The sequence below is a fragment of the Peromyscus leucopus genome, chromosome 17, assembly GCF_004664715.2.
Source record: "Peromyscus leucopus breed LL Stock chromosome 17, UCI_PerLeu_2.1, whole genome shotgun sequence".
Classification (NCBI taxonomy): Eukaryota; Metazoa; Chordata; class Mammalia; order Rodentia; family Cricetidae; genus Peromyscus; species Peromyscus leucopus.
Genome location: NC_051077.1, coordinates 32,195,873 through 32,206,300, shown reverse-complemented (window position 1 = coordinate 32,206,300; position 10,428 = coordinate 32,195,873). Strand labels below are relative to the sequence as shown.

General features: G+C 50.0%; 1 protein-coding gene across 1 annotated transcript; it reads left to right on the top strand.

Annotated features, from left to right (window-relative positions):
* The first annotated feature begins 1,236 nt into the window (after positions 1–1,236).
* Positions 1,237–9,748, top strand: Ing2 (inhibitor of growth family member 2). The gene is made up of 2 exons (XM_028854526.2): positions 1,237–2,149; positions 7,999–9,748. Exons 1-2 carry the CDS (start codon positions 1,963–1,965, stop codon positions 8,667–8,669), a joined length of 858 nt encoding a protein of 285 aa, XP_028710359.1. The 5' UTR covers positions 1,237–1,962; the 3' UTR covers positions 8,670–9,748.
* The last annotated feature ends 680 nt before the right edge of the window (positions 9,749–10,428 follow it).

Below are 10,428 nucleotides of genomic sequence, written 5' to 3'. Positions count from 1 at the left end.
CTTCCACTTGCACCGACTTCTTAAATAAAACAGAACTCACACATTTACAGACGCTCCGGGAAGTCTATCCCTAACGACAACTAGCTCCTCCGCCTGGCATTTCACTGACTGTGCTCGGAGAGTAAGCCCGAAAAGCCGCTCACCCAGGAAACACCGCACTGGATGGCGGTTTCGGTATTTCATACCATCTGCGCGGCTCCCCTGCTTGTGAGTGGTGAAGCCGAGTGAAAATACAATGCCGTGCGTGTGTGTGTGTGCACGTGTGCGTGTGTACACACGCGCGCGCGTGGCCTTCCCACCCCCGCGACCGAGCCAAGTGCTCGCTGGCCTCGGGTGCTTAAGTGATTGGTGATCCGACCCCTTGAAAACAGTCTCCTTAGGGTGCTTTTGGGGAGGTGGGGACAGACAGGCTTGCAAGCTTGTGCCTACACCAAACGCAAAGGTGCTCGGGGAGAGTGTGTGTGTGTGGGGGGGAGAAGCAGCCCCGGCGCCGGTGGCGGTGGTGGTAGGAGTGGGGGGGAGCACGCGAGGCGGGGACTCGGCGTTTCAGAGCGCCGAGGGCAGAGGGCGCACCGCCCTCCTACCTCGGCGGTCAGCCCCCCGGGTGCTCTCCGGCGGCGGGCCGGGATGCTGCGGCCGGGGCCGCGGGGAGACGCTGCCCGGCGGGAAGCCGCCGCGCGCATGCCCGATCAGAGCGGCGGCGCCCGCCCGCGGCGCCCTGGGTCGCCCTTAGTTCTCCCCCCCCCCCACCCCCGCAAGGCCTCAACTCGGCCAAGCAGCGCGCAGGGAGGGGGGAGGTTGGTGGAGGGGGGGGGGAGATCCCGCCGCTCTCGCCGTCTCGGAGGCTCGCGAGGGAAGGCGCTGCTTGGAATCCGCCCGATGGAGGCCAGGTCGGTAACCCCGGGGAGCCGGGCGAGCCGGGCCGGCGCTCCCTGTGCCCCCACCCCCCGTGTGTGTGTGTGTGGGGGGGTGGGTGCGTGGGGGGGGACGGAGGGGGGAACGGGACGGGAACGATCGCCCGGTGGCCCGGCCTCTCGGGGACTCACCGTCAGCCTTGGGGCGAAGCGGGGGGCGGGTGTGGGGGGGAAAATGTAGGCTCGGCCGTGCGGCCCTTTAAGAGGGGGCGGGGCGCGGCCTGCCGTTTGGCCGCCCTCCTCCCTCCCCCCTCCCCTCCCGCGCCCTCCTCCCTCCCTCCTCCTCCCTCCCCCCCCTCCCACCCCCGACAACCCCGGGCGAGAGTTGACAGACCAATCGCCCGGGTGGCGCAGGGAAGGCGGGAGAATGCGAACCCTCCGGTAGGGCGGTAGGGGCGGGGCCCCAGCCTTATTAGAAAGGGGAGGGGGGGGGCCCTGCGCAGGCGCAGAGGCGGCCGCGGCCGAAGGGGCGGGGCCAAGTCCACTGAGACCCGGCCCGGGGCACCGAGGCTGATAAGCGAGGGGAGAGAGAGAGGAGAAGGGCAGCGAGGGGGCTCGTCCCGGGAGAGATCTGGGCGGGCCGTGTGTCTCGTGTGTGTGTGTGTGTCGGGGGGTGGGGGACGGACACACACCGAAGGGGGACAGCCAGTGTCACCACCGCTCGGGAGCCCGGCGCCATCGTCCGCGGGGGGAACCCCGCTGCTCTCACTCTCTCTCTGCGAGCGAGCGAGCGAGCGAGCGAGGGAGGGAGGGGGCCGGAGGGAGCCCCGGTCTCGCCCCGCCCCTGGGCTTGTTACCGCGGGGGCGGGGAGTGAGGGTTTCTTCTTTGGGGAGGGGTGGAGTGGAGATCGGTGTGTGTGGGGGGGACACGACACTCGGCGGTGCCCTCTCGAGCGGCGGCGGCGGCCGTGTCCCCGCGGCGCCGGGCCGCCGAGCCTCGGAGGAGCGGCGGCGGCGGTGGTGGCTGTTGCATGTGTGGCTGCTGGATGCGGAGGCGGCGGCGGCGGCGGCGGCGGCGAGGAGGAGCAGCAGCAGCGGCGGCGGCAGGATGTTAGGGCAGCAGCAGCAGCAGCAGCAACAGCAGCAGCTGTACTCGTCGGCCGCGCTCCTGACCGGAGAGCGGAGCCGGCTGCTCACCTGCTACGTGCAGGACTACCTGGAGTGTGTGGAGTCGCTGCCCCACGACATGCAGAGGAACGTGTCGGTGCTGCGGGAGCTGGACAACAAATACCAAGGTACTTTTCTCTCTCTCTGGTCTCCCCGGTGACAGGGTCCGTGAAGTGCGGCGGGCGATCTGCTGCGGTGGGGACCGGGAGACGGGGCGGGGTGGGGTGGGTTATGGAGGTGGTGGTGGCGGTGGTGGTGGTGGAGAAACTGCAGAGCCGGCCTCGCGGCCCTTGCCTGTCCCGGCTGCGGCTCCCCGGGACTTCCGAGGGCCGCCCGGCTGCAGCCCCGGGCGGCTGGCTGCAGCTGCCGCCGACCGGGAGGAATCAGCCATTTTTTTAAGCGAGCATTTTGTTCCGGTGCCCGCCGGCTGCCTTGCCGCACGCTGTCCTGATGCCGGAGCTGGCGAGTGTGCAGCGGGGCGCGGGCTGGGCTGGGTGCGGGGCCCTCCCTGCTGGCCCCGGCCCCGGCCCCGGCTCCGCTGGGCCCCCCTCGCCCTGGGCGAGCAGATGCATTGGAACGGACGGGGGGGGAAAGGGGGGCGAGAGGACGGGGCGAAGGTGGACTTAGGAGGCGGCCCCCCCCCCTCCCTCCCTCCTTCCCTCCCTCCGGCGGCTCCCGGCGTGGCGCGGGACCGGGACAGTCTGTGCTCCCCTCTCGCCCCGGGGAAAGTTCCGGGGCCGCCCGGTGCCTCAGCCCTTCCTCAGCTCCTGCCAATTGGTTAAAGGGGGAGGGGTCCCCCCGCAGGGCCGGGCGGAGAGGGTGTGTGTGTGTGTGTGTGTCTCTGCTAATGTGTGAGTGTGAGTCTGTGTGTGTGTGTGTGTGTGCGGGGAGGGCCCCGGTCTGGGGGCGGGGCCTGCGGGTGTGACGTCGTATGGGCGGGGCGCGCGCTCCCGCGGGCCGCGGCCGCGGCGGGCTGCTCGGAGGAGCCTGGGTGGACTGAGCGGACCGGTCGCCGCCGGGGAGGGGGGACCCTGCTGGGGCGAGGGCACTTGGATGGGCCTGGGCGGCGTCGGCGTCGTCGGGGTGGTGATCTTTCCAGTCTCTCCCACCCCCAGTGAATCAAGGCTCGAGCCCCGCTGTGGGACTGTCGCGGACCCTGGCTCAGCGGAGGTTCCGGGCTATGTGTCACTTCCGGGGACCTCGGGAGGAAGTGGGTTCGTTGGCTGGGCAACCACCTGGCGTCCCTGCACCCTTGGGTTCCTCCTCCACCAAGTTTAAACGAGGAGAAACGCTTTCTCGGTGGTTGTTCGTCGTCAAGAAACTAGAACAGGGAATCATCATGAGGGACTGTCGTACCTTTCTGCTGCTAGGACAGAAGTTTAAATGGGGATGTGTTCGTCCTTTAGTAAACCCGAGTCAGGGTACAGCGTAGACCTAATGTGGACCTTAAAAACCACTTGTGGCCATTCTGTTTTTCCAGACATGTCACCAGTCCTGTAACTTAATCCTGTAGGCCACCTCATGGTGACATTGTTTTAGCATGTTAGAACACTTAGGTGTCTCTGCCTACAATTTTGTTTTCTGAGTCTCTGGTAAGACTAATTTCTGTTGGGAGAAGGCAGTACTGTTTCTGCAGTATGCTGGTATCTTCATCAGGTTCAAAACATAGGAGGTTAAAAAAAATCACTTTTATAGATAGAATTTACAGTGCTAAAGTAATTATCCAGTTAATTGTGTGGAGAATATTTTATCTCAAAGTTGTCTACTTCAAGAACACATCTGTTTTTAAATTGTGTGACTCCTCTCATTCCTAAGGGATTGAATTAAAGACTCGAAGGATAGGTAGAGGATTTACCACTGTCCTGGAGGCGACCTCTACTCCCATCCTTTTAAAAAAAGAGCATCTGTTTTTTTTTTTGTTTTGTTTTTGTTTCTACAGACATGGGGGACATACATGAATGACAGCCTAGCAGTGGGACATGTGCTTAAGAATTCTGTGCCAAAATTTGTAGTTTTCCTTATATTAACACTGTATTGTATTCTTTAAAGGCACAAAAATGAGACTATTTTAGGTTGGTTGTGACATAATTTTTCGACAGGAAAGTCTGTGATACCAGTTATCTGTAACTGACATAGGTTGCTTAGGTAACATGAGTATTGGACCTTAAATACTGAAAAGTTTATACGCACCATCAGCTTCATTGTGATTGTGACTAATTCCAGGATTAATATAAAAATCGTGGTCCGGCTTCTGCTCTATGAACATAGTTGCTCAGCTCAGCTTCACAGTTTTATTTTTGTTAGAAGCTGTATATATGTTTGTGTTCTTGATTCAGATTTTATTTTCACCGATTCTTAAGTATTTTCTATTCTGGGGGGTAGTGCTAATACAACAGCGCTGAGTGAGGAACCCATGAAATTGCTCCCTCGCCAGTGGAGTCTTTCAGGAGTTACTGATCAGTCCATTAAGTAGAGAAGTAAAGAAAAAAAAACAATCAAATTAAATATTCATTGCAGGATATGGTTATTAGAAAACCTTTATGGTCTCCTCAGCATTTCATTCATAATTTTCTAGGGAAACAGCAACCTTTGAGCTAAAATGTAATGTGTAATTCCAAGTGTCTTTCATATGGTGTATGGAAAGTGCTGTAAGGTCAGATGTACACATTTGGCAGTTCAAAGTTTGAGGTTCTTGAAATTTTTCCTTTACCTCATATAAAAGTGATAGCATTCTTACTGGTTTGATCTGTAGAATTTTTTTTTTAAGTGCTGAACATTGAACCTAGGGTCTCACACATGTATGGCAAGCAGTCTGCCCGTGAATTGTCCCCAAAGCCCCTTTTTAGTGTTTCTTTTGATAGAGGCACTCACTGGGTTGTCTAGGCTGGCCTTGAACTTGTGATCCTCCTGCCTCACGTTACCAAGTAACCGGAATTACCAGCTGCCAGGCCCAGCAAGATGAAAAAAATTTCTATCCCGTAATATGGGCTGAGTAAATGGTAATTCTTTTTTTTCCCCTTTTATCTCATGGTATAATTAAGGTGTCTTTAAAATATAAATTTTTATCTTATTACAGTGTCAGTGTGTAAGTATGACACAAGGAACAGCTAACTCCTGATCATGAGATACAGAATGTTTGAAATGAAGTTTATATTTTTGTATTCTTTAAATTATTTTGCATTTAGCAAAAAAAAAAAATAGCTAATGTCTTTTTTTTTCCTGTAGGAAAACTGCACCATATAAGGAGATGCACTTATATACCTGCTTGAACAAAACAGGGTAGTTGTGAATTTTGTTCAGAAATAGGATGTGCACAGGCCAGCAAGATAGGTCCCTTGGTAAAGGTGCTGACAGCCAAGCCTGACGACCCGCGTTCAATCCCTGTAACTCACATGGTGGAAGGAGAGAACCGACTCCTACAAATTGTCCTCTGACTTCCATTATGAGTGCTGGGGCATGCATGAGTGCTTGTAAACACACACACACACACACACACACACACACACATATACACACCACACAATGCTAAAAAGAATTCAAAGCTGTGGTATGTGAGTACTCTTGGGACCTTCAGCTTTAGTAGTGAAATTGTCCATTGAGTATTAATACCTGCAATTTCTAGGGAGTGGGGAATCCATAAATGTGCTAATTATTTGTTTTTGTTACCTGATTTCAGACAGCCACTGTATGCATTTTACTTATTTAACATTTCTGCTCATTATAATAGTAATTGGAATATAAAACAGCGGTGTGGCATATGATAGTAATAACATTGGAAGCTGAAACAGTGATATGCTACGTAGTATTGGAAATTAGAGTTAATATTTTTTACCCCCAGCAAGACAGACCTCTTCGATATAAGCATTGTGCCTTATAAGGGTAAGACATCAAACAGATTTGAATAAAACTAAACTTAATTAGATTTTTAGTCATTGGTGACATTGAACATTCTGGTGACTCAGCCATTGCTTGATTTAAAAGTGTCCAGCTTTTTATACAGTTGCATTAGCGGCTTCAGCAAGCATAGACTCAGCTGCTGAGTCGGACACAGAGGTAGAATGATCCAGTGCTGACTTCACTGTAATTGTGGAGGGGCCTGCTCAGTGGATGCCAAGAACAGCAGATCTACTCGGGAAATAGTTTTGATTTTCAGAATTTCCCCTGTGGTGCCAAAATGAAGGAGCCGTTAAAACTAAGATGACAGGAAGCTAAGAGATGCTGATGTCTGCCTTTTAAAAGTGTCCAAGGATGTGGAAATTAAGGCAGTGTGTCTCTCTGGAGTCATGTACCAAATCACTGATTGAGCTGTAACTCCTGTAAACACACAGGTGTAATACTCGGTGGCTGAGTCTCAGAACCACCTCAAGTTTTATAGCTGGAGTTCAGCGTGTAAATTTTGTATATAGAGCAGTTTTGATGTTCAGATAAAGAATAGGTAATAAGGAACTCAGAAAATCTAAATTAACATGTAATAGTCTTACTTACATAACACTTTGGATTATTAATTTATTGCGTGTGTGTGTGTGTGTGTGTGTGTGTGTGTGTGTGTGTGTGTGTGTTCGTGTTCTGTGAAGGCAGGAGATTGACACCCCACATCTTCCTTTACTGCCCTCCACCTTGGTTTTGGAGACAGGCTCTCTCATTTAAGATTGCTGATTCAGCTCAGTGGCCCCAGATCAGCCAACCCCAGGGAAGCTGTCTGCACCCCTGGCCCTGAGACTTCAGGTGCACACGGCCACACCTGCTCTGTGTGTGAGGGCTAGGAATCAACTTAGGTCCTCGTGATTATGCGGCAAGCACTTTCCAGGCTAGCCATTTCCCTACTCCCCCTGACCTTTTTAAATACAGAGAAATGATATTAAATTTTCTCGTTAGTTTACTAATAATTACCTTTGTGTGAGGTTTCTGTTGCTGCGATAAGACACCATCACCAAAAGCAACTTGGAGAGAAAAGAGTTCACTTCAGCTTCCACCTCTCAGGTCATAGCCCATGTCTGGGCAAAGTCAGGACCTTCGGAACTCCAGGCAGGAACTAGAACATAAACCATGCTCCTTTCTGGCTTGCTCCTCATGGCTCACTCAGCCTGCTTTCTTACGCAGCTCAGAACTACCTGCCTAGGGTTGAAACTGTCCACAGTGAGCTGGGCTTTCTTTATATCAATCATCATTCAAGAAAATGCCCAATGGCCAATCTTAGTGAAGCGTTTCTCAGTTGAGACATCCTCTTCCTCAGTAACCCTAGCTTATGTCAAGTTAGCAAATTAACCAGAACAACCTTTGAATGGTGTTTTTTTGTTTTGTTTTGTTTTTGAGACAGGGTTTCTCTATGTAGTTTTGCACCTTTTCTGGATCTCACTTGGTGGACCAGGCTGGCCTCGAACTCATAGAGATCGGCCTGCCTCTGCCTCCCGAGTGCTGGGATTAAAGGCATGCGGCCCCACCGCCTGCCTCTGAAAGTTTTTACAGTTCCTTTTATTTATTCTGTGTGTGGGAGCACATGAATGGACATGTGGAGGCGAGAGGACATGGGCAGGAGTCAGCTCTCTGCTCCTACTGGAAGTGTCGGTCCCGGGGATCGCATTGAGGTTGGAGAGGCTGCAGAGGTGACTCGGTGGTTAAGAGCACCAGCTGTTCTTCCAGAGGACCCCGGTTCAGTTCCCACGTGGCAGCTCACACGATCACCTCATACATGTAGGCAAAATGACACATAAATGGATGGATGGATGGATGGATGGATGGATAAATAAATAACCAACCAGCCACCCAACCCAAGTTGAGGCTGTCCATCTTGGTAGCAAGCTCCTTTGCCTGAACCATTTGCCTCTAAGTACACTTTCATATTAGATGATGGAGAACTGGAGAGTAATGTTTTTCAAATGTATGCAAACTATCAAATGTGGTTTCCAGCTTTAATTCTATCTTGGAGATGATGTGTGTGCTAACATGCCATAATATTCTCCTTTTCCCCCTGTTTTAGAAACTTTAAAGGAAATTGATGATGTCTATGAAAAATATAAGAAAGAAGATGATTCAAACCAGAAGAAACGCCTACAGCAACATCTGCAGAGAGCGTTAATCAATAGCCAGGAATTGGGAGATGAGAAAATTCAGATCGTCACACAAATGCTGGAATTGGTGGAAAATCGGGCAAGACAAATGGAGCTGCATTCACAGTGTCTCCAAGATCCTGCTGACAGTGAACGGGCCTCAGACAAGGCGAAGATGGATTCTAGTCAACCTGAAAGATCTTCTAGAAGACCTAGAAGACAGCGAACCAGTGAGAGCCGGGATTTATGTCACATGACAAATGGGATTGAAGACTGTGATGATCAGCCCCCGAAAGAAAAGAAATCCAAATCGGCTAAGAAGAAGAAACGCTCCAAGGCCAAGCAGGAGAGGGAAGCCTCACCTGCAGAGTTCGCCATAGATCCCAATGAACCTACCTACTGCTTATGTAACCAAGTGTCTTACGGGGAGATGATAGGCTGTGACAATGAGCAGTGTCCCATTGAATGGTTTCACTTTTCATGTGTCTCACTCACCTATAAACCAAAGGGGAAATGGTATTGCCCCAAGTGCAGGGGGGACAATGAGAAAACAATGGACAAAAGTACTGAAAAGACGAGAAAGGAGCGAAGAGCGAGGTAGTGAAGGCCATCCGTGTTTTAAAAGGGTTGTTTGTCTTTTATAGAATTGGTTTACTTTCAGAAAATGTTTTAGGGGAAATGCATAAGACTATGCAATAATTTTTAATCATTAGTATTAATGGTGTATTAAAAGTTCTTGTACTTTGTCTGTGACCTTAATTTTCTGCACTGAATTACCAAATATTTTCAGCCAGGTAGTCTTGAGCGCACCTGACGAAAGGAGCAGGAGACAGGGAGGAAGTGGTATGAACGAGCTTCAAGCAGCTTCCCAAACCACGCCTATTTCATTTTCACCTCAAACTCCCATGCTGGTTTTTGGGGCAAACACAAAAGTTTTTGCTAACATCTTAGTTCTGTGTGCTTAAAATTTTTTTATGTATTGTTGGATTTCTCTGTGTCAAATTATCTTGGTAGTTTCAAATACGAACACTACCCTGTTTAGAGATTTCTTATTGGCCCCTTGTAGTATTCATACACTTGTTAAATCTCTAGTCTTGCAGAAGTTCTGGGAGCTAGAGAGAAGAGTTAGTTATCGGTGGTTCCGTGTGGAATAATGCACTCTTACTGGAGGGTTTGCTGCTGTATTTCCTTGGTAGCTTTTGATACCTGTCAATTACAGCATCTGTAAATGTTGCTGCTTTTTCAGAACAGGTGCACCTTATCTACTGCTTAATAAGGGACTTGTTTTGGTTTTTTGGGGGACAGGTAAGGCTAGTTAAAATACCAAAAAATGCTACCATTGGCTAATACTGGCAAGATTTGGAGTATTTAGCACCATGGTTCAATTTAAAGATTGTGTCTTGATATTTTCCACGTGACCCATTGCAGGGAAGTGTCGCCACAGACCTGTCAGTGGGAAAAGGGCACATAGGAGTCTTTAAATATTGCCTTTTCTGTCAGTTATTTTAAATAGTTTTGCTGGGGGCTAGAGTTTATTTCTATCCCAATGAGTAATTATACATTATTTTAAATAATAGTATATTTACCTTAACCTCTGGTATTGGTGCTGTTTGATGTTTTCATGTTTATTGAACTAATTTCATTATAACAATACAATTAATAATGTATTTGTAAATTGAACTTTCCCGGATTTTGATATTTTAAGGGTAAGGATCTTGATGGATGGATGTCCATGCATTGGAGAAGTTTTTGATTATGGGGGGCAGCAGACGGACTAGTCCTTTAAACTTATGTGTAGCATACTTCTTATTCATCATTTCTTTCTAATCTGATGATCTTGATTCTTTTTGATTTAACATGTGAAAAATCCTGTCTGCTTGTTTGGAAAAAAAAAATTGCTTTTTTCTCTTCAAGCTCTCTGTGTGACTTATAGGCATGTCATTTGTCCCTATCTGAACGTCAGCTCGTTCACCTGGAATGAGTTGGCTTAAATGTCTCCAAGGTCCTTTTGAACTCTTAGTGGTATGCTGTGGTGAAAGATTTTAATGATGAAATGGCTTGCTTTTCTCTTTAATTACTGTCCCCCATACCTTAGGTATGGAGACAGTGTAAGGTTAGAGACTGGTAAAGGAACATGATTTTTTTTTTAAAGGTTTATTTATTTATTATGTATACAGTGTTCTACCTGCACATATTCCTGCAGGCCAGAAGAGGGCACCAGATCTCATTACAGGTGGTTGTGAGCCACCATGTGGTTGCTGGGAATTGAACTCAGGACCTTTGGAAGAGCAAGCAGTGCTCTTAACCTCTGAGCCATCTCTCCAGCCCAGGACATGATTTTATTTCTGTCCTAAGGCTAT